The sequence below is a fragment of the Columba livia genome, chromosome 18, assembly GCF_036013475.1.
Source record: "Columba livia isolate bColLiv1 breed racing homer chromosome 18, bColLiv1.pat.W.v2, whole genome shotgun sequence".
NCBI lineage: Eukaryota > Metazoa > Chordata > Aves > Columbiformes > Columbidae > Columba > Columba livia.
This window is the reverse complement of record NC_088619.1, coordinates 11,732,354-11,756,413: the sequence shown is the minus strand read 5'-3', so window position 1 is coordinate 11,756,413 and position 24,060 is coordinate 11,732,354. Positions and strand designations below refer to the sequence as shown.

The 24,060-nt window shown below is 48.4% G+C and overlaps 1 protein-coding gene across 2 annotated transcripts in view; it reads right to left on the bottom strand.

Moving 5' to 3' along the window:
• Positions 1 to 212: 212 nt before the first annotated feature.
• Positions 213 to 24,060, bottom strand: part of MAP2K6 (mitogen-activated protein kinase kinase 6) — a 52,915-nt gene continuing 29,067 nt past the window's right edge. Inside the window, exons 9-13 of one of the 2 annotated variants that reach the window (XM_065035015.1) lie at positions 23,829 to 23,906; positions 22,945 to 23,084; positions 19,979 to 20,024; positions 16,382 to 16,497; positions 213 to 1,450 (exon numbers count right to left, since the gene is read on the bottom strand). In XM_065035015.1, coding sequence (XP_064891087.1) covers positions 16,420 to 16,497; positions 19,979 to 20,024; positions 22,945 to 23,084; positions 23,829 to 23,906 — 342 coding nt within the window. In that variant the 3' untranslated portion in view covers positions 213 to 1,450; positions 16,382 to 16,419. Of the gene's footprint in view, positions 1,451 to 15,945; positions 16,498 to 19,978; positions 20,025 to 22,944; positions 23,085 to 23,828; positions 23,907 to 24,060 lie in introns of those variants that run through there. The other variant, XM_065035014.1, reaches the window with a different exon arrangement.

The following is a 24,060-nucleotide window of genomic DNA, read 5'->3' as shown; positions in this document are numbered from 1 at the left end:
TTACTGGGCTATTTTTTTTCCATTTTGAATACGCTCCGCACTGCCCAAGGGAACCAGGTCCTGTCCCCAGAGCCCCCAGTGCTCTGCACATGGTCACACCAGGGATATTTGTATTCCCCTTGTAGGTCCCAATATCTCAGACGTGCCCAGTTTCTTCTTCTCACAGCATTGTTTTGGAAAGGGTTTTGTGAGTAACAGCACTGATGATGTTGTTGGATAGTAACAGCATCATTAAAACACATTTATTGTACTTAAATCCAGCGAACTAAGACAGTGACCATAATGGCACATAATGGTATCGGAGGGGGAGGACTCCAGGCTGTTGTTAAGCCTCACCAGATATATATTATCACTTTTTAGTGTCAAGGGAAGCCAGAGCTTTCTGGTCCTCATGACTTGGTCCTTGTAATTATCCCCATCCCCAGCCCATCTCGGCTTGTTTGTTCCTATTGACAGTGTTGCTATTGAATACTCAGTAATGGGTTGTAGCCTCCAGCGATCGTCCCTCTCCATTTCTAGCTCAGGGAAAACACAACAGATGAGTCCAAACACTAAAAGGATGGGAGGCCATGCTCATTTAAGACAGTGGCTCCCTGTAAGAGCATCAGTGGAGCTCATTTGGGTCTTGGGCAGATGGGGCACACACCAATGATGACCCAGTGGTGGTTTCTATCTAGTTGGTGCTCAAAATTCAGTTTGCAACTAAATCCATCAGCTGTCAGCACTGGGTGAGCAGCTTGAGGCTGATCTATGGAGAAAATACGGTAGGTTGGGTTCAGGAGAAGTCCTTCAGCCTGGACCGGCTCACACCAGGAAGAAGCCACAGCTGAAATCTGTCCTGACACCTCAAATCTCCGTGTGCTGCCACAAGATCAAGATGTATCCCTCAGACAGTCCATAGAAGCCTTCAGTGGCACCAATTTCATTGTCAAATATTCGCATGTTTTCAATTATAGTTTAGCCCAGGCGAGGCTCTTTGCAATACCGAGGCTGTGCAACGGTGCGTTATGTCCTTCTCTTCAGCATCGCCTGGTGGGCCGGAGACACGCCGGCTTTACAAGAGTTAAGGACTGGGGGCTGGGAATGAATTGACATCTTCCATCTTCACAGGATCTCAGGTGGATACTTTATTTTTTTGTCTGAGGAGGTTTATTTTCCTCCAGATTGATCGGATGAATTGTGTTCCCAGAGATCAGAGAGTTCAGATGGCAGAGGATCCTCTTACCAGAAGATGAAAGCCAATATAATCAACTGCAAAACTTCAAAACATGCAGCTTGTTCTTGTTGGCTGAGCCTAAGTTTTCCCTGCAGAGAAGCTGTCGACAATGATTTGATATCAATCCAGTAACAATCCCTGGTTTCTAATAATAATTTGCACTTCAGTAGAAATGTTCATGTGAGGCTCTGAGAACATTTAGCAGATGGTCATTAGCGAAGCTCCCCAGTTCTCCTGCAAGGAAGAGATAACAATTATTAGCCTTGTTTTACAGATGGTGACACTGAGGTGAGGCACTGAAAGGTGAAATAACTCTCCTAATTTTCCATAATGAGCCAGTGGCAACAGATCTGTGAATGAAACCCAGGCATCCTGCTGCGATTACTCCATAAACCCTATATCCTTATCTCTTACAGGAAAACGTGGTCAAAGAGGTGAGCCTGGAAAGCAAAAAGCAAATGACTCAAAGGCAGGATTCATGACACATTTCTGGAAATAAGGAATTAGGTCTGGGTCAATAAATAAGTGGAAAACCAGGGGGACGCAATCTGAGAGGCATGTGAAATGGGGAGGGATGGAAAGGAAAGAAGATAATGGAAGGGAGGGGAAGGAAAACAGAGAGTAGCTCTGACTTTTTATTTCCACTCTTGGTTTCAATCAGTGTTGTAAAATTAAAGGTTAGGGCTCTGACAGAAAGAAGAACGCGAGCTCCATCTCCTCCTGTGGGGGCACGTCTAACGGGTGAGGCTTCAGACGTGAATCGCCGATAGCAAAACTCTCCTCCTCGCGTGCCCAATGGTGCGTCACCCTGCAGGGACACTGCCAGGGGACAGCGCTTGTGTTTTGGGGGCTGCAGAGACCTGGGGAGGGCAAGGAAACAGGGCTGGAGCTCTTGGGAATGCTGGATCTGTCCATTGGCATCTGCATGCCATCAACCACCAAAAAGCCCCGGTGCGGTAGGTCAGCCGCCGGGCTGGGGGTGCGCGGACGGGCGCTCCGGGGACTAATTTTAGCTTTCGGTTACAGTGACTTTTCCTTTCTCACCCAGAACGTCTGGACCACTAATACTGACGGACCGGCTGATACTACAAACCGCCCCGCTAACATCACACATACGCGACGAGGGGAACACAGCCCAGCTTAGCTGGCCCAGCAGCGGAGCTTATAAAACAGCCAAATGGAAGCCAAAAGACTTGAGTTTAATCCCTCCAGTTAAGTCATCTAGATTCCTTCTCGCCACCAGCCATCTGATCTCAATCAACAAATCTTGGCCTTCATCTCCTGCCCTCGCCGAGAGTCGCAATGCTGAAGCCTGAAGTAATCTGCATGCAAAATGCTTTAGTAATGATTCCTTCAAGAGGGATTTTTTTAATTATTATTATTTCCCAAAAGCACTCTAATGTCAAAGTGGTAGGCAAACAAGAAAGGTGTCTTAGTAGTGTTTGCCATTAGTAGTTTGTTAACACTCTGTAATGTTCTTCCACTTATTTGCAATACCTGTAGTTAATAGAATACTGAAAGAGATGTAATTAACACTAATATGTTAGAAACAGTCATTGGGAATTAAAATAGGAGGCTTTTTTAAGACTGAAAATACTTCCAGTTTGTCTGTTCCTCTCATAACAGTAGTAGGATCTGGCAAGCAAATGAAGCAGAATTAAACATTCATATCTTTAACATCAGTGACCCACATCACGTCTAGATGCACGATGCTCTTAAGAAGCTCTGCAATATTTTGCTTTCAGCATCACCCCATGCACTTCCAGCACCGGAGAGCAGAGAGACAGACCTGCAACCAGCAGCATGTTGGAGTGGTGATACACGGCTTTGTAGGAAACACCACAGTAATTTGAGAGCAGAAATGATGTTTGCAATGGCAAGATCAAAGATACGGTCTGAAAAACATGCAGTTTCTGCAGATGCTTGGTTCATAGTCCCGGGCATCTGTCACCATGCAGAAGTATTAGAAAAATGCCATTTGCCAGGCCAAAGTGTGTTCCAGTAAAAGTCACAAACCAAAGTTGGATTCTAGATATTCCAGGCTATCTTTAGCAGGAGTTGTGGAACACATCTCTCTTCAGTTTTATAATCTCTAACAACTGAAAATTGTTTACACCTCAGCATTTGATTTTCCCTTATAATTTCTTTCCACTCTCAGCAAGAACCACATACAGAGGAAACGAGGACTGGTTCAGTGGCCGAGGTATATTCCACAAGGCCAGGGATGTTTCCCTCTGAGTGATACTTTAAATATTACCTTCTGCAGGGCTGGAGTCCTGTTTGGCTGTGAGCACCTCACCTTCCACTCTTCCTTATTTCAAAGTGACGTTACTTGTGACAATGCAGGACATTATTTCACAATTTCATTTTCTGCACATACGTTAAATTCTATAGAGCAGGCAAGGGAGACCGAGGGAACAAGATCTGCCATTTTGTCAACTAAAATAATTGTGTTACAAAGCTCAGCACGGCTTACACTATTGTGCCGTGTTCAATCAAACTCCATCCCAAAGGTGCATACGTATCTCTAGACTATTGTAGAGGTTGGCAGCTGCTTCAGTACAATTACTCCTTTTTATTTATTATTTTTTTTTGTCTTGGGGCTTTTAAAATTGATGGGAGGCTGAAGGCAAGAACTGATGCATTGTAGATGACAACAAAAGAGGCTCCATGAAATTGCTTTTGGCATCTCGTGTGCGTTCCGTCTACATCTTATAAATTACTGCTGCATTTCAGTGATAAAAATAGTTTTGTATTTGGAATTGATTACAGTGAGATAAAGCTCTTAAAAAAAAAAAAAAGTACCAATGCATAAATATTCTGAACATACAAGGCTAATTTGATTTGATAAAATAAGTGTGGCGCTCAGTTTCTTCCTTTTAAACAGAACACACATACACACACATACCAGAATGCAGATAAAACTCGGGCAGCTGTTTTGCTCGGAGTTCCCAGAAATGGTTATGTGCCTCTTGCAGCTCTTCTCTTCAGACGTTTTTATGGCAACCTCCGTCCATCACCCAGGCCGGACAACATTCCCCCTGCAATCGCGAAGCATTCAGCCCAGGGCATTGTGCTTTCTTGGATGTGATAAACATTGATTCCTTCCCTGTGCCCTTAAAGGTTATTATATTAACTGGGCTATTTTTGTTTAGTTCGTTCCTTAGCGCATCAGCTCTGCGACTTGCGCTTTTGCCGTGACTGGGGCTGCAGGATCAGCAGAGGGAGCTGATATATTGTTTTCGGCAATTCTAATATAAAGGGAAGCATAATTTTATTTACACGAGAAAGAGGGAAATAGCGATTCATGTTTCAGCATGACCCAGACCAGCACGCTTTACTCAAGCAAAATGCTATTTGACTTCGCCTAATAAATTAAGGGCGAAAATTGGCTTTGCATCATGACAAATGCACAGCCTCATCGTTAACCTTCAAAGAAACGCAAAGCTTAATTGCAGATAATAGCGATGGGCCTGGCAGCGGGATCAAGGGTTGGATCCAGGACCTGGTGAAAGCCAGAGCAAAGCCCCGATGTCTGTTTTCCATCCCGCGGGCGTGGGGACCAACAGCCGAGCAAACCCCACCGCTCCCTTTGGCCGCATCGCTGCAAGGTGCTGAGCGAACCGCCGGGCTCCCAAACCCGCACCCCGCACCCCAGCAACGCTGTGGCCGTTTGCAGCCCCTACAGCCCCCCATCCCCGCTGAAAAGCTGGTATTTTTTGGGGGGGTGCAGGAAGGCGGCTCGTCTCGCCGCAGCAGCGCCTTTGATGTGGGCTGGACGGGATGTGGGTGTTCTGCTCCCCCAGCCACGCCAGCCCAAGCGCAGAAGGAAAAACCGACGGCAGAAAGACTGACAATTCCTTCTGTAGAGCAGCTTCAGCACTCCTGAGTTTTCAGTAACGTGCGATAAGCTGCTACGAGCAGGATGATCCTTAAAAACCTTCCACGTGAAAAGCAAAGCAGCACAGTGTATCCCCGACAACTTCCACTGGGTAAATACAGGTAAACTGACAGCACACCGCTTTTAAATCTCATTTATTTATTTTTGTGTACATTTTTCTTAATTTGACTGACATACCATTGCTATAAAGATGCCCTGCTCTTTGAATATTTAATCCAAGACCACTAGTTCAAGTGTGGTTATGAAAAGTCACGGCAAACATATGACTGGAAAGAGGTGGTCGGTTTTGACTTCCAGGCAGTTGTTTGAAGCAGTTCATAGATGCACACAATATTCAGCAGAACACACGCACACACGCTGCTGAATTTAACACACACACGCGCGCACACGCACATCTGGAAAACGGTTACAGTGGTTGAAGTTTCAAAAAGGTGAACTGTCCCCTTCTCTCAGCAGCACTGATAAACCTTTGGGTATCCTGAGAAATCAAACTGAAGCGTAGTAAAGACAATTAACTTATTCCACCAGCAGTGTTTGGGTTCTTGTTCAAGTTAAATATATTCTCCCAATCTATTCTTTTTTTTAATGAAGAGGGTGGAGGAAAAGGATCTGGAGCAGTCAGGTTTAAGAATACCAGTTCAGTTGTTCCACCAATATCCCTAATCCAGCACAACGCGAATCCTAAAAGCATCTCATTAAAACAACATTGTTAAATAAAAGCTTATCTAATGTTACACACATGGTCCTACTGTCAGTCTCCAGCTATTTATCATCTTCATAGTATGGGGAACGGCTTTGAGATGAATGAAGATGACACAGAGTAAGAGAAGTGTTTCAGACGGGGCGGACGTGGAGCCGTATGGGGGGGCAGCCGAAGTTCTGTGGGGCGCAGGGAGGACCCGGCGAACTCTGCAATATCTGACTGGCTCCGGTGTGAAATTCACCTGGTTGCAGACAGGAGAAGGAGCTGGGAGCTCGGTTTGTCATGGCACGGGGTGGCTCTGCGCTGCTACAAACCCTCGGCAAAGCCCCAGGGGACCTTAACCAGCGCTGACAAGAACCTGGGTCGCACCTCCCAGAGATGACAGCACTTCATTTATTTCAAATATACCACTAGGACATGTTCACGATAACAGGCCAAGGCAATAAGAGTTTACCTCAACACTCGCTATCTCTGGACAAACCCGCACTCCCCAAAGCTACGATTCCAGGATCTTGTGTTAGGAAAGGGCACTTCTGACTCTCACCACGATGGAGCTTCCTCAAGAAGACTCAAAATTGAAAATCGCTCATACTGCATTGTGCTGCCTTCTCTAGTCTAACCCTAGCTTTTCCGTTCCCCCCGTGGATGCGAACAGCGGTGCTTCCCCCACCGAGAGCAGAGCCCGTGCCCCGCGTCCCGCGCTGCCGCAGGGGTTGTGTGAGGTTACGGCTGCTGAGCAGCAACGAGCACTGCGGAGGAAACGGGCCAGCAAAGACTTAGACAACAAAAACAAACACGAAGCAATTAATAGAAGGATGGGAGATGTGGTCTGATGTACTTTTGCCAAGAAATAAATATTTTACATTGCCTTTCCTAAAAACGCTTGCGTTGCGTTTTAGATCTCCAAAATGGTAGATTTACTCACCCCACCCACCCATGCACAACACACACACACACATTGTAATGCACATACGTTTCCAGCTTTGTAGAGCTACTGGATTTACTTTGAGACAAGTTTCTTGTGCATTTTGACAATTTACTTTGAGACAAGTTATTTGCAAGAAGGCAAAGTTCATGCACGGCTTTGACAGCTCCACTTTCTCATAAATGGTATTTGAAAAGCAGAAAGCAAATGAGGACCAAAGCTCCATTTAAAGTTCACCTCAGATGCCTGAAAACCATTTATACCCACATCCTTCTGAGGTCCCCGCTTTATGAACTTCTAATGAATTCCACATTCTGCTACCCACCATTCCTTATACATAGAGGGAAGGAAAAACAAACCAGAAAACCAATGCAAGCTGTTGGAAAACAGATGCACCGCAGCATTCTTCATCAGAAAGGCCAGGGAGGCTTTTGGAGCAGGAGAGCAGCAAGGCACCTTTGTGAAGAGGAGAAGGGGAATAAAAAGAACAAATGGTTGGTTTTGAGCCCCCGATCCTGCTTGTCTAACACAGGTCACGCTTGTGGGATTTCACCTCGACATCTCTGACCGAGCAAGACGCAGCTGGTCATGAGTTCCTCCATTGTTTCTGTAGGACTTGTGTCCTCCAGAGCCACAGATGTCTGGGCAGAGGGTGCTGGGTGGCCCTCAGCTCCGCTTTGAAGCCATCCTGGCAACCCCGAGTCTCCCCGGCTCGAGGGCTAAAGGAAAACTCCAGGAAAATGTGATAAGAGAAAAGCCTGGAGTGAGACTTGGTCAAACCGAGTTCATCACCAACCAGATTTGATTTGTCAGGTGGAAAATTATCACTTTCTCAGAATTCCAATGAGCTTTTGGTTAATGACATTGTGACACTAAACATTTTTACCACTTAAACTGAACCCTGATGCTAAGTCAATCCCCTCTTGAAGGAACAACTACAACCCAACCGCTGCTTTTCGTATTAAAAAAGCGTGAGCGGGTTTATTCGGAAGCCTCCACGATGTTTAAAGAAACATTGAAAAATCCACTTTTTTATGAAATATTCCTTATCCCCATCCCTAATTCTAGAGCAAACCAGGTCACTAAAAGAAAATCTAAATTGCTATAAATATAATTTAAAATAATAATTAGCCAGCTACTGCCAGTTGCCATCCCAGCTGTCAAGAGATCCTATAGGTATTCCATAAGGCTGGAGGGTAGGCTGGGAGATGCCTTCAGCACATCTTGTCTAGTACCAGAAATGGATAAATAATAAATAATTAGAACATGAGAAGGAATAATCAGCCTCCCACACGTAAGGAAAAGCAGAAACTTTCACAGTTCTGAAATGAAATAATGTTACTGTAAAAAAAATAATCCTAAAAATAAAGTAAAATAAGGACCTTCCTGACAGCAGGTTGGAAAGGCGCCTCTTTTCTGCCGTGTTCACAACACAGCTGCTTTGCCTGTGCCCTCTTCAAGACCAACAGACCACTGGAAGTGGTTGCTTTCCCATTGTGCTCAGTTCTTTTTTTAGCTGGAAGTACGTAGAAATAACCTTATTACAAATTTCCCGCCATCTCGCGAGAGAGCAGATTTCACACCGCCAGACCGAAATCCTAGAAATTTCATATATTTCGATGCTAAACACGGATCTTTGCCAGCAAAACTGTAATTCCTTAAATTGAAGATTTCGGGCATTTTTAGACAGTTCCTTTCTTCTGCGAGAAATGGCAAGTTTTACTCCAACCCATTTCCCATTTGCAAGAAACTCCATTCAGCAGCTCCCCCCGCAACACACTGCTGTTAAAAAACAAACGCAAAATCCCAACTCTTTGTACATTGTGGCTATTTCCAGCAGCCCTGCCGGCACAGTGACAGCTGTTGCCAAGCACGAACCACTCGATTCACAATTGTGGAGGAAGCGAAGCGGTGGCAGAGCTCTGGAAATTCATTTCATAATCTAGATCATGTAGGAAATACCTGGAGCCCGGTGCTGGTATTGGCGATGCTGTACTTTGTACCCTGCAGAGCCCCAACCTGCCAGACGTCCTCCAAATGGCACAGTCCGTGCTCTTAGGTATTTCTCCAGGACTAATGACTAAATCTGGGCTAAATGTGGATGGAGAACTCTGCAGCTGCACCTGTACATGAGAAAATTTGATCCTGATTTAACAGTTATGACGGAGACTGTAATTCATCTTTAAACACACCTATTTGGCTCTTACGAGGCACTTGATCTACATCTCCTCAGTCTGGCTGCGTAAATGAAGGACACCTGGTCCTTCCCAACTTTTCGCGGTATCCATCCTGAAAAAAAACCCACACAACTGGGCTGAGAAATACCGGAGGCTTTCAGATATTGTTCCTGGACTCTCCACGATGACTGAATGTTCTTTATTAGAGGGAAAAAAAACGAGACCTGGCAGACCCTGATACCTCCATCACGCAACCCCTGGGGAAACTGTATCTACCTTTGGTTTTGGAGGCCACGGGCACGCTTGCTGCCAGACCGCTCGTTCCAACCATCAGATGTTGGCCGCCTCTCCCTGGACCACTTATCTCCATCCACCTTCTGGCACAACGTGGTTCATACCCTTGCGTGACTGGTCACAGTGTTTTTGGAAAGACCACGGCTTGGTGTCTTATTTTCTCAAGAAGAAGAATAATCTGGGGCAAAACCAGCCTGAATTAGGATAAACCCTGAGCTGGCCTGAATTCTTCCTGTAAGAGAAACCAAACAGCAACTTTCCTGATCGGCTCAGTAATACTTGGGGTGTGTTTAGTCTTTATTTAAAAATTACACTATTCTGAGCTTCCTGGATTTAGCTGGGCCCAAAAGTGAAAGTAACATACCAAAATACCCTGAAATAAACTTCTAGGAAGGGTTTTCAGGTCTGGCGAAAACCACATAGCTTTGGAAATTGCCGAAAGACGTCTGATCTTTTGAGATTTCCATCTCTATTTCCAGAGCGCTCAAGATGCTTCCAAAGCTTCTCCCAGTGTATCCTCGCGGTACCTCACAGCCGCTGGACTTCTGCCCCATCGTGGAGAGAAACCCAAGTGCCTTTCGAGGAAGGAAAGGCGGCCCATCCCAAGTACAAGCCGCCTCGGAGCAAAGCTGCTGCAGCTCCAGAGCCGAACCGCTTCCAGGAAGGGATTTTTAATGCGATGGCAGCGAAGCACAAAGGGAGAAGTTCTCACTTGGGCTGGATACCTGCAGGGTAGCAAGGTTCTGGCTGCGTGTCCCGTTAATTGGGTAACGGAGAGGCAGGACCTTCCTCTTGCAAAGCCGAGAGCTGGCTGGGGGCCGCTCTCCCTTTCCTTCACTCTGACCAACCGCCCAGAAAAAAAGGCTGAGAGTAAAATCCCAGACAGTAAAACACAAAACCTAAAGGTGGCTGAGACTTAAGGTATCGATAGAGGCAAAGAGCTTTGTAGCAACCCAGGAGCACACTAAAGGAGGCCATGGAATAAACGTCATGCAGCCAAAATCGCTCCCAGTAGAACGGCACTGGCGGCTGTACGGACCCCTAAAGAATTCATTTATCCCTGTGGCCTGTAAATTTGGTATTTCCACCATTAGGCTACTTCGAGACCACCTTAAAATGTTTATTCTAATGTGTTCCCCATCATTTAAGTCCGTTAAATATCGCACCAGCAGGTTCAGCAGGAGAAGCAGCGATGCACAAGAGCACGCAGCAGGCAATGAGCATCAGCTCACTTGCAGTTTTTCCTTGTGGGTTTCTTTTGGATTTTAGATTTTGTCTCTTTTTGCTGAAGTGGGGATGCAGTGGCAATGAGGGACTTGTGAGCAAACTCCTTACCTACAAATGGGCCTGAAGGTATAAACAGCCAGAGAAAGGGGAGACAGGCCGGTCTCAGCAGGCTATGTACCCAGCCAAGTCTGTGGCTGTCTCTTTGCCCTCTCTTTTTGCTCCAGCAGCCTTCCCCATCGACTACAGACCTTCCCGGGCAGAGCGGATGGGCACCAGCTGCCTATCAAAGGACTCATTTTGTCCCTACCCCATTAAGACCGCTCTTGCATTTTACTGTCTTTAGAGTCCTTTTTATTTATATAGCACAAGAACCTTTGTGTCCAGACCACTGGTACGACCAGCTCCTACCTGTATCTACACACATCCACAAACACATGAAAGCTGAGATGCAACTGAGCTTTTCCTGCCCCTCTTTATTAACAACATCAACTGTTTTTATGGTGTGGGGTTACGTGAAGGAGCAGCATCCTTTCAACCTGCAACCCAGCTTCCTACCACACAGAAAGCATCTCTCCAGCCACGATCCCAGAGTGAATCTCACTGCACTGCAGAGCTCTGGCCTGCCAGAGCACACATCAAATTTCATATTATCCATCTGCTCCAGTAAAGGCTGAGCTGAAATATTAATTAGGAGATCTGATCCCTTCTCACCAGAAACAATCTGGATTTTATAGCTCAGCCAGAGGCCAGCGAAGCGGACAAAGCTCTGTGATACATCCTTTGCTGCTGGTTAATGGCTTTCAAGGAAACAACCAACCTGGGGGGGAGGACACAGCCTGTAAAACACATGGACATCTGGTCTGGTTTGTCCACCCTTCGTCTCCCCCATGCTCAACCCCCACCTCCTAAGTGCACGTTCAGACCAAAAAGAGACGACCCTTCTAACATAAACAGCTATAATATGGCAATAAAGATTAATGAGTAAAACTTGCCGTTTTATGTATAATCCGTGGGGATTTACAATCATTAATCTTTATTAGTGTGTAATAACTGTTTAGACATTAAGGACAGATTCTCAGCTGGACAAAACTGGCCTTATTCCAGCCAAGCCAATGGAGAAATGCCAGTTTACACCCTCCATGACCCCAGCTCTCACTGAGACCCATCCCCAGCTGCAGGAATCGTATCGCCAGCAGTATTTCCCCAACAGCAGGGGCAGACCAGTGAAGGCAACTATTTGTCTTTCTCTGTACCCGAAAAAGAGAGCTGCATGTGTCCAGGAAGCTCAACAATAGACATGTCAATAAACAGGAGGAAATTCAATGAAAAAGCAACAGCAACAAAAGGAACCCCAAGGAGCAGGGAAGTGGATGATTTTTTGAGGCAAGACTATAAGATCTGGTTTGGCAGGAGCGTAACTAAGAGGGATGTAGCAATCTTTGGCATGTGGAAGAGTGAAAGCACCAAGACGGGCCCCCAGAGTTCCTCTGAGAGGAACAAGATGGAAGAGAGAGGGAAAAAAAGAGCATCTTGGCTGGCTTTTCTGAGCGAGGAGTTTGGGGTTTGTTTTTAATCAAAAAGAGGTCTATTAAACAGGGAGCTGGTGGGAACCTTGTCTGAACTACATCAGACCAGCCACTAAAGCAATGCTCTGTTGGCCAAGCAGGATTTTCCCTTCAAAAATGTCTAGGAAAGGAGGGCAATGTACAAGCAAATACTTAGCTTGCAGCAACTATGGAGACATCCCAGGTAAAGCAGTGTACGCTGGTGTCTCTGCCCTCAGCATCAGGCAACACCGTGTCCCACCAAGACAAGGCATAGGTAGCACTGACCCAGCAGCCACAAAACCACCTCCCTCTGTACCTGTGGAACAAGTGGGAGCTCAGCTACAGATTGTTATTTGGAGCTTTTTGTGAGTACTGAACCCCAACTGCCTTCTCCATCACAAAAGGTGGTGTTCCCACCTCTTCAACAAGTCAGAAAGTGCCACCTTCCTCAGCAGTAAATCTGACAAAAGTCAGGAAAAATGCAGAAATACAGTACGTAGATAACTGTGTAAAGTTTTGTACACCTGGAAAATCTCCAGAAAAGACGGGCATTTCACCCACTGCAGCAGCACGAACCTGGCATTTAGAAACAGTAACCAGCAAACGCCCTCCAACTTCTCTTTGAAGTTTAAGGGACCACTGGGCTCTTGGGGACCCAGAAAGTCACTTTTCTGCCAGGGACACTTCAAGAGCTCTAGTGACAGCGGGGTCTCAGGCGTCCAGAGGTTCCAGGGACACCAAAAGCTGTATGGTGGGGGACAAAAGAGGATGAACATCATGGCCCAGTGGTCCCCCGCCGCCTGCCACAGGGATGGACTGTACGTCTTTTATGCAGCTTGATAACTTCTGCCTGCGGCAGAGCGGAGAGGCCCCCCCGGCCCTGCAAATGGGAAACTGTGCTGGAATTAATTCATGCAGCTGCTCCAGGTCACGGCTCTTCTGTCCTCTCCACTCCCTGGTGTGGTTTTGCATTGTTTTGGGGTCTATGGCACGAGACCTGCTACTTTTGCAGTTTAATAATCTCAGTTCAGAGCAATCTAACATGCACAGAGTCCTGTGCAGTCTGAAAATAAAGAGCTTTTTGGAGAACAGCTTTAAGCCTCAACACCTTGGCTGTTCACAGGCTGTTGGGAAAAGCCTTATGTCCCAGCAACCACACCTGTCCCAGGCAACCCTATGCTCACGGTGCAGCCAAGCAAAGTTCTGAGCGCTGACCAAAGGCTTTTCATCTTCACAGACGTTACAAGCAAATGAAAGAGTAAAGCCTGATTTTTGTTGTGTAGCCCAGCACGTTTTCAGAGTCTTTAAGAACACAGGAATCCCTCACTCTCCTCCTGGCGCGGAGACCACCGGCTCGAGCTTCTCTCTAAGAAAATCCTGGGGCAGGCCAAGCTTTGTGTCCACACGCACCACAAGGCATGCAGGGACAGACAGACAGACAGCCTCTGCACTTCCCTCCTGCCATAACCACCTTCTGCAGCGATCGCTTGGATCGCTGGCTTCATTCACGCCGGTCATACGGATTCACACTTACTCTGGGCTGACACAAATGACTTCTAAAGGAACAAAGTCACGGAAGGAGCAGGAGGGAAGTGAAGTGATTTGCTGCACGCCCTATTGTAATGTCATTAAAACAACAGGATTAGACGGCCCAAGCACTGCAAGAGCAAAAAGCATAAAAGAGAGCACTCAGCATGTTGTATCAAGGCATGTAGGAATCATTTGAGAGGGTTGCTAGCTGCAGACAACACTGACATTAATTTTCTATTGGAAAACGCTGGTGACATTAATATCTGCTATTAATACTGAATTTTGACAGTGTCTCATAAATTCAACCTGTCAATTACAATGGCACTGAAATAAAGGTGCTCTGAGGTCAAGGAGATGTGGTGTCCAAATGAGACTTATATTCCAAGAGAAAAGCAGCAAAAACAATCTTTAACAAAAGCATCAGATCCATATGTAGGAAAACCAAAGGGTGGTTTTAAATGTCATGTTTTTCAAAGCGAGAATTGATGCTGGAACCAACTCTATAAACTGGCTGGCTGGACTTTTAGCTGCAGCTGAGGACAATCAATCAAAACAGCTCTGCGACTCTGAGAAAGTGAGACAGAGAAAACGCACACACACACACACCACGGAATATGAGAGGGCAGATTATGAGCCATGCGAGGCCTCTTAAAATTACACTGCGAAGTAAAACATCCTCGTGTTTCATTCGCAACAAAATGTAACCTGAAAGGTTCCCCTCCACACAAAGCGGAATATGGAGCTTATCGTTACTGAGGGCCGGGCAGGCTTGTGGAACACGGGCCGAGGACAGGGAACTCCTTCCCCAGAGTCTGCACAACCCATGAGCTCTTTGCAGCCAGGAAACCCTCGCACCCCGACTCCCGTGAGCCCTCCTCACGCCTCCCCGCCCCCCAGCTGAAGTGCACAAGGACCGGCAAATCCCCGTGGGCAATGCTCCCTTCTCCTTCGACGCTGGCCTACGGGCAGAGCTGCGCTATTTTAGGCTTGACAGCCACCTCTGTCGTGGCAGTGATGGTGGCAGCCCAGGCACTGGCAGTGTCTACAGGCACCTCTTCCAAGTGGTCAGCGTGTCCCTAGCACAAGAGGTACCATCATTTGGGAACCCCAGCTCTAAATCCTGCCCTCCCCATCAGCCCTTCCAAAGCATTGCTTCCCAAACAGACACTCGGGCCAGTCCAGAAGCCCAACCCGCATCAACAGAGATTGGTGCCACTAAACGAGGAGAGAAAGGGCTGGATCTCAGGCTGAATTACATCCTGCACAACTTAAATATTGTCAAGCGAGGCGTGTCTCTGGTTGGGATTTGATTCTGAGGGTCTGCCCTGAAGCGATGGATGGGGAAGAGAAGTGAGCAGGCACCAGGCACACACACAGGCTCCGGCACAGCCACACTCACAGGGATGCTCCTTCACAGGGCCGGGGGAAGGAGCCACAAGCAAAGGGCCTCAGAGCTGAGCAAGGCAGCTGTGCAGATGTGGCTCAGTCAAACCAGTGTCAATCCGGAGCCAGCGGCCTTGCTCCAGACCCACAGCAGCACCTTGCAGCGCACAGTCACCTCTTTCTCCAGGCAGTAACCGCGTTGCCTTGCTCCTGCCCCTGGCTAGCAGCTTTGCTCTGACCACCCAGCCAACAGCAACGAGCTCCTGATCAGGGTGGGCTGTGGTTTCCCTGCGTGGTTTCCCAGGCTGCAGCTCTTGGGGGGACACCTGCAGCCCGTGCTGGAGCCCAGCGCTCCCGGCTGCCCTCGGCATCCCAACCAGCGCTGGACACGGCCCAAACCTCATGCCGGCACGGGCTCCAGGGGAGCTTGCTAACGCTCCCAAACTCCGTGGGCAAGCACGGAGGGATTGCTGCTGATGCAGAGCTGAGAGCCCTGGAAACGTGTGCTGAGATACCCCATTTTTCACAGATGTTGTGCTATGCAGGCTGTTATCCTTTCCCATGTGGAAAAGAAGAGAGGAACTCCCTTTGAGACCCAAAGCAGCTCATCCCCAGCACAATGGAGCCCCAGGCACTGCAACGCTGCTGGGCTTGCGGGCAGGTGGGGACTGACCACTGCAGCCTCCTCCTTCCTGATCTTTGTGCAACTTATCTAACAATTTATTTCCCCCTAGGGCTTTTATCCTCTCAATGTCTTCCCACTCCAGACCTCATCACCTGCCCAATACAGCAGAGGAAGTCAGTGGGACGAAGGGCAGAGCTTCTCGCCGGACAGAGCCTCTCCCTGCAAAAGCAGCTCGAGTAGCTGAGCCAGGAGCCTTGTTTATAAATTCTTTTTACGATGCACATTAAATATTTTCCACGACACAGACACTTTGTCTCTTCTTTCCCTTTTCCTTTGACACCTGTTCCCCAGCAAAGCCCTACAACTATTGCTTGCTGTGGCCTCATTTTGCATCATCATCATCACCACGCATTCATCCTCATATAAAACAGAAATCTATTCCATCAAGCACTTAACATAAATATTAAAATAATGGAAGGGACAAAATATAAATCTACATACAACTTCATGACTACCATAGCACCTATTACCATGACAAAGCAAATTCTGGTTCAGGGGAAAGGGAAAGGGGATGAGGAGAAAGTTAGGAAGGAGGATTTCGACTGTCATTAAATATGTAAATCACTCTCTTAATTTTTTTTTTGTTTTGTTTTTGTGTTAAGGTTATCAACCTTATTAAAATTCATTTCACTAACCAGCTCGTTCTATGTCACTATGGATACCAAAGAACCCTTTTAAAAACTTCGGCGAGGCGGGGGTTTCTCAGAATAAAAACAAAACAAAACAAAACACGGCGACTTTCTGTTGGTGCTTCCATGGCAAGTCCTGCCACGTGCCCCTCCCCTGCACCCACCAGTCCACAGAAGGGCAATTCATTTACAAGTCCAGTTCTCAGTCTCCCAGGATGAGTTTGACAAAAGAGGCGACGTCTGTCTCTTTGGATTCGTGCAGGGTGAAGAAAGGATGTTGCTGGGGAAGAAAAGAGAGAACAAATAGAAAAGTTTATTATTCACGACGCCGAGGATCAAGCCTAAAACCTTTTCAGGCAACCTTCAGGACAGCGCAAATTTTGTTGCTGGGGATCGTAATGTTGGGCTTTCTGTGTTTTGCAGCTGAGGCAAGTCAGGGAGCCCGAGGGGCCGTTCTGTGAACGCTGCAGATTTGTACTGCCCTCCCGGATTCCCTCTACACCCTGTCCTGGCTGCCAGGGCTGAGCTGGGCTGCTCTGGATGCAAAATATTAAAACCCACTGCCTCCATCTCTGGCACATCGTGCCCTTCGGCACACGCGGTGCCCCGGAAGATGTGCTCCTCCTGAGACGGTGGTTACCCACCCCACCGCACAGCAGCTCCGACGGGAGCAAGGAAAACCTTGCAGGAAGGCTGACTACAGTGGGTTTTCCCCCAGTTTCCTGCTTTATCTGTGTATTTACCCTCCGGTGACTTTGGAGTCTCATTTCTTCCCTGCAATTGCTCATACTCCCAGCAGGAGATGGCTACTTTACCCCTAACCACCGCAAAGAGGAAAGCCATCCCGGCTGGAAAGCCATCCGCAGTTGTATGTTTAACTACTTAATTGTGACCAACATGGGAAGACATCCTGCCAGAAAATCTTGCCTACATTTCAGCACAAATGGAAAAATATGTGTAAGGAGAATAAAACCCCAAAAAACGCAAGCAAATGCCCCCTGACAGAAACAGCAAAGCCCATCTCTGCCAGCACCAGCGACTCGGTTTGCTCCTGGGGGCTGCAACACATCAGCTGAGATGGGCCAACTTCCAACTGAAATCACCAAATGCTGTTTAACACCCAGTGTCCTGGCAGTTAATTGTATTTATTTCTTTGTACAGAGGGTGTCAGAGAGAACCAAAAGACAACTGGGGCCCTGTGGGGCTGACAAGTGATGTCCAGTCTGCGCAAAATGCTGTTGTACATCCCATGCACAGGCTGGAGGAGCTCACTTTGATTCCTGACGCTCTCTCATTTCAAGCCAGATTTTTAAAGACAATTAGGAGTTTGCAGGATTTTTCAAACCTGCCCCTCACCCCAGTCCCTGAGCATTGGCTATTTCAATGATCATTTATGGCTGTGGCCGCATGGAGGGAAAAGAGGAGCAAGGAAATGAGAATTTCCAAGGTGGGCTTGAGCGGAAAGTTACCAAGTGAATAAAAAGAGGGAGCTCTGAGAAGCCGGGAAGCGACCCAAAGACACACCAGCAAGGAAGAGGAAGCACAATTATGTGGGAAACAGAGCTGAAATGGGTTGAGGCAAGGATCCAGACATCACTTAAGGTCTCCCTGGGTCAGACAGTCATGGGAATCGAAGTGTCCTGAGTAACTCTCAGAGACCTGGCCCCAAGGGCTTGCTGCGTTACTATCCCAGCGTGATGCTGCTGCTTTCACACCCCAGCTAAGTGGCGCCCAAAGCAGAGCTCCTGCAGCCTGGAAGGCCCGCAAGTGTGACATGGCTGGCAGTGGTGGCCAACAGCCCCAGCTCTCAGTGAGCCCAACCCCTTTGCAATGCCTGAGTCTGGTTATGGCACAAAACACCCCATGCCAGGTGGGATGTGCTCCACGCAACGTGCAGACCACCGGAGAGGAGTCCTGCAGTAGTTTCACGCTTCGCTTCACCTGGGGAAGTGGGTTTGCAAATGAAATTAAGCATTTGTATCAGTTTTCCTGATGCTCAAGATAGCACAGAGTCATATTTTCCATGAGAAACCTCAATTCCACAGGAAAGCAAGGGAGCAGTCTTGGTCTAAATGACAAGTCCAATCCAGTACCGCAACTTAATGCCATAAGAGAGAGAGGAGGGAGGAAAAAAAACCCCAAAAAACAACAAAACAGCAACCCTCAACCACAAGACCTCGCAACATCCATGTCAGCCATAAAATACCACAGCATTGAGATACTCTGGAAAGGTGATCCAAGAACCTAATTCAATAGAAATGCGCTCGCTTGCCAATGGGTATTAATGCTGCAACAGACAGAGCTGCTCTGGTGAACCTTCTTGATAAAAGGCCATTTGGCAAACTTCAGAAATTTGCTTAAAATATGTATGTATTTATTCAATAATTAAAAACTAAAAAGGCAAAAAAAATGAGGCATAAAGCTTGGGCCTTCCTTTGTGTGAAACCAGTATTTGGGCAAACTGAGTGTAAATCTGAGCTATATATAGTCTAACTACATTACGGGGCCCAGCAAGAAATGCTATGGGAATTATTCATTGCTTCCAACTCACATCCAACAGGTAGATGGATTTCCAGCATGTCTGGCAGGTAGAGAGCACCTTAAACCCTGGCAGCTCCACACTGCAGAGGTCCCAACACCTCCGAGCAGACGGCGTGAGGCAGCGACGAGGCTGATCCCCTGCTTGGCATAATGCACGTCCTAAGAGTTATGGGGTAGGAGACACCAGTGCCCAAGGAAATTCTGCAGCAGTTTCCACCTAAGGGTGGAAGGATCCAGAAGATCTTGCCAGTGGCACCAGACAGGAGTGGGCATACAGGGACAGGCAAGCGTTTGGGTCAAGATCCTCAGAAATATCAAAGTTAGGACCTTCCTGCCTTCAGCAAGCTGTGAATCAGGTGAGAGTAAAAAACCAACTAGACGCTTACAGGAGTAAAACATGGACTCCTAAGCTCTAGAGCTTTTTGCTGGCTATTAGGATTAATGCCAGCAAGTCAGGAGAGATAGAGGCCACGAAGCTGTGGAGCTCTAGCAGAAAAATCTCAGCACAGCCCCTGTTCTCTGCAGCTCCAGCCCAGAGCTCTGGCTGAGCGAACACCAGTGTCTGCGTGCCGGGAGCTCGGCAGTGAAGTGCAGCTGACCTCGAAGCCCTGCGCTGCCTCACGTTTCCCCCGTCGTGAGCCTTTATCAGCATTTTTTCCCTTAGTTATTCCTCTGTCCTAGACGTGCTCACAGCAAACAGTGTCTAAGCAAGAGATGAAATTCAATAACCGGAATTATTAGTCACAGACCCGTCTCTGTCTCTAACATCCAGGAATTACTCTGTCCAAAAAGTCTCCTCTGCGTGGCATGGTGACAGTAAAGACTCGCAGGCCACCCAGCTCCTGCAGCCCGTGGGGAGCATCCGTGGTGCACTATGTCACTCAGGTGTCTGAAACCACCACGCAAACCCAAGAGGAGGGCGTTATTATCTGACTCTTCACTGCCCATGTCTTGCTCCTCAGCACATTTGTTAACTGCTTTTACATCTTTTTCTCTGTTGAGCTGACTGGAATAACACCTGAATGACATCTCATAGAGCATCTCTGATTTGCAGTCACCCTCCCAAGACCCTCAAGCACCATGAATTTCACATCTGTTACAAAAACAGAGATGTTAAGTATCTCAAATCACCAGTCACTATTGGAAACCCTATCTTCAGCATCCCACTGTAACCCATCTCAGCTCTGAACCAATACGCTGCTTAACACAGGCACACTCACCATAAGCTCTGGGTATGTTGGCCGTTCTTTGGAATTCTTCTTCAAGCTTTAATGAAAAAAGAAGAGAATTTTTAAACATTACATTCTGTATGCAAAATGATACCATGACAAAAGCAAGGTTTCAAGTCCCTGTAGAGTAAGTTCAACTACTCATTCATATGTTAAGCAAACAGCTTAGGCCCCCAGGACACCTACAGCCCACACCACCTGCACATGGGCTCTGGATGGTGCACGGTGCTGGGTACACACAGTGCAGTGAGCACAACGTCAAAGGAGAGATCCAGACACACCATAGATACCAGTCGAGACACTGCCTGTTGCTGGGAGCCAGGTACAATTGGTTTTTTGGGGTATTATCCAGTAGACCAGCGAGTAAGGCAATGGATACAGCCTCTAACCCCTAACTGGGAGCGGTCACCGAGTGGCTCCCAAGCACGTGTACAACTGTTTGTTTATCACCACACTGTTATCAGTGGGGACGGTTACATGGGACATCCTTTTTTTCTCCTCTCTCCTACAACAGATGGCTCTGGGGGGTTGTAGCTGGAAGTTATTTTGGTTTCCCTCCAGTAGAAAATAGCTTTTAAAAGACAGGACGTAATCTCTACTCACTTCCTGACAGTGTATTTAGGGGAAAGACACTTGGAGCAACTTGAAAAGATCTTCACACACGTACACGTCGGTGGCGGGGAAAAGGTGTCACACTGAGCAAAACAAAAGTGAGAACCTCGGCGATGATAAGTCACTCCTCTGCTGGGATTTGCCGGAGCCCAGAGGAAGCAGAGGACACACACTGAATAGATATTTCCTGCTTGCTGTGTGTAGCGAGCTCATGTTTAGTGTCGTGTTGTGAATGAACAGAGGAACCTAGTAACGATACGTGCCAATACTGCTGAACCGAAGGTAAGGGATGTGTCACATCCTCTGAGCTCAAAAGCAGCCCAAGCTGAGATGCTAAGGTGGATTTGAAGGTTAGGTGTGTCCAGAAGCAGGATTTGAGTATAATCTTGAGTATAAATCTATAATTTAGAAACCCTACAAACAAAAACCTTGTTCCCAGGTTACTAACAGCAGGAAATCTGGTGATAAGTTACTGAAATCCATGTAAATCTTCAGGAATGAAGAGTCATATTTGGATCTGATCCTGACTCAGACAACCCAGGAACTTCCCTGCAGCCCCTACAGGTAATCGAACTTTCGCTGTCTCAATGGTGTGATTCACTTTGTGACCTCTTGAATTTGACACAGCCCTAGGCTAGGCCAGTTTCAATACACTGAGCTGATGTGACCTGGTTCAGTGTCGGAAGAAATCTAAGACTTGAACACCACAAAACTAGTGCAACCTGCAGCCAAAGCTCGTTCTTCTGAATCCGTGCCACTCCACTGGCATTGAGGGGAGGATCTTCAGCAATCCTAGGGAATAGGATTTGCAAAGAGAGGACCACCACATGCTCCCTAAAGCATGAGCTTTTGAGGCATAAGTGCTGCTCAGCAGGGTCATTCTCACTGCAACCACCATGAACAGCTGTGGACCTCCTACTCCTAAATCAGCCACAGCTAGAGCTGCAAGACACCGTGCTTGCAAAAGCAAAATATTCAGTGGGGAATAACAGCCTGGTTGGCACAAACAGGCAACTTTGCAATAACAAGCAGCAAGCCAGCAGCACGGGAGAAAGGCAGCTGGTCCAAAATCTCTGCGTGGGCCTTGCAAAAATGGTGGGCGTCTTGTGAGAGGGTTTTTCCAAGCCAGCTCCCACCTCTGACAGACACGGAGCGGTGTGGGCACCGGCAGGTATTCCCCAACGCAGGTTGGTAGGGAGGTGCAGCTGAATCATGGGGACCTCAAAAACATGTTTGAACAAGACTCTGAAGAATCTGAGTGTCAGTACTTAAAGTCCTCAGGCAGGAGAGGCTGATAATCCCCTTCCTGGGTCACAGCAGAGCCGGCCGGGCTCCAGGCCCTGACGCTGGCAGCTTGGGAACAATCTCACATTTCTGTATTTGTCGATCTGCCGTCCTTTCTTGGCTACCATGCTAACCCACCATCCACCTGCCAACTTGGCAAGCTGTGGATGGCACTGCAGCGCCTGGAAAATAAAAAAATTTTAAAAACCACACAAAAAACGCCTCCCAGGCGGTTTCCAGGGAAGCTGGAGGGAGCAGCCGTCAGGAGCCGCGGGGCTGCTGCCAGGGCTCTTTGAACCATACGACGAGGGCAGCTGTGAGTCTCCCCGGGTGCTGGGAGAGCCTGTGTGTTCACGCAGCAATCTCAGCCTCCAGACAGCCTGCATCTGCTCCAAGCCTTTCCTACGCCGCAGCCAAATTCTCCCGCTGCTTCCAGCTCCGAGTCCCAGGGAAAGCAGCACAGCAGCCAGAGGGCCCCGGTAGCGGGACGGCTGCTGGCGGGGGCCCCCGTGGGGCAAACTCTGTGCTGTCCCTGCCCTCAGAGCCGTGTCCCCTCGGGAGCGGGAGGCAGGGGGAGGCAGCCATTCTGTGTCCTGCTCCTCACCGGCTGCGGACACATGAGGGACCCGGCGGTCCCACCTGCCTGCACCTGCCCACGCTGCTGGCCCGGCTACAGACACCCTGTGCTGTTGATGTGGGGGAAACTGGATTGAGAAAGTCCCCTAAATCCTTTCCTCAAAGCAAACGAGTCTGCTCCTCGCCACCTCAGGCATCAAAGGGCCCCACAACCACCACCACTGGTGCTCTGGCAAAGGGTGAGTTGTCTGCACAGCGCCAGGTCACAGACCAGTCCTCAGGGCTTGGTGAGGTTGTGAATGCACATCCCTTCCCCTGGAGAAAAGTTTTGCCCAAAAATTTGTTCAAAACTGTGGGTTGTACCCAGAGAGATGCCCATGGGAACAGGCACACAGGAGGCTGCCGGCACCTGCCCTCCTCAGCCTCCCGCAACATGGCGGGGGTGAGCGGGGCCAGGGCGAGCGAGGCCAAGAGGGTTATTTTACCATTGCGAGGTAAAGTCGACAAACTCCGCTGAGAACTTCTCCGCCGGGAGCTGCGGTGACGGCTCCTCCACCACCTGCTTGAGCTGCTGGAAGGGCGTCCCCCAGGAGTCGTAGGGAAAGCGCAGGATGGCCAGCTCAATCTGGGGAGACAGAGCCCGCGCCACAGCCATGGCGGGTGGATGCCCCACAGCTCGTCCTCCCGCCCCACGGATTTCGGATTCCTGTGTGCCCACCCAGGTATGTGTTTTTTGGCATTTTACATGGCATTTTCCCACCCTGCCTGGCCACAATGTCTTGCAGCAAAAGGGAAAGGCCTGAGGAGACCCAGCAGTCTCCATTACCCTCATGTTAGACACCGCTTGGGAAAGGTTAGAAAGTTAAAAAACAACCCCACGTTGCAATGGGTAACTGTGCTATAAAATGACTCTGCGAGCAGATGGATTCCCCCAAAACGCTGCGTGGGCGATGCCGCCCACCCCTCCTTCTCTTCAGGGGGACTTTGCTAATTGCTAAGCGCTGGGAGTTATTTTTTTTGTGCTTTGAAATCCAACCTGCTCCGAGGCGACAGACGCGCGGTGCTGGCCGCCCTCGCCTTAGCCCATGCTGCCATCTCCCGGCAGCCCGCGGCCACCACAGCAGGGACGTCCCCACCAGGGTGTCACCCCACCAAAGGCAGCAAAGAGCTGACAAAGAAGCTCCATCCTCCTTCCCTTCAACCCTATGGCATGTTCCCTTGTCCCCTCAGAGCTGAATTCCCATTCCCACCCTGCCACCTTCCCAGGGAACCAGTGCCACCACTGTCAAAAGGGCTACGGGGAAGAGAACAAATCCACAAGTAACACTCAAACCTCCCGGCATCGCCACAAGCCCCCAAGTCACCCTACCATTGTGATCCCCAGGCTCCAGATATCGGATTTGACGCTGTAGCCCTTCTGGTTCAGCTCCGGGTTAATTCTTTCAGGCTGTGAACAGAGACAAAGGTGGGTGAGGAACAGCAATGGCCCCAAGGCGATGCCTGCACCCAGGGCTCACCGACCTCAGGTGGGTCTTTCAGGGTGACAGGTCACTATCACTCAGCCCACGCCACCAGCTTGCCCTCTTGGTTGTCATGGGGCC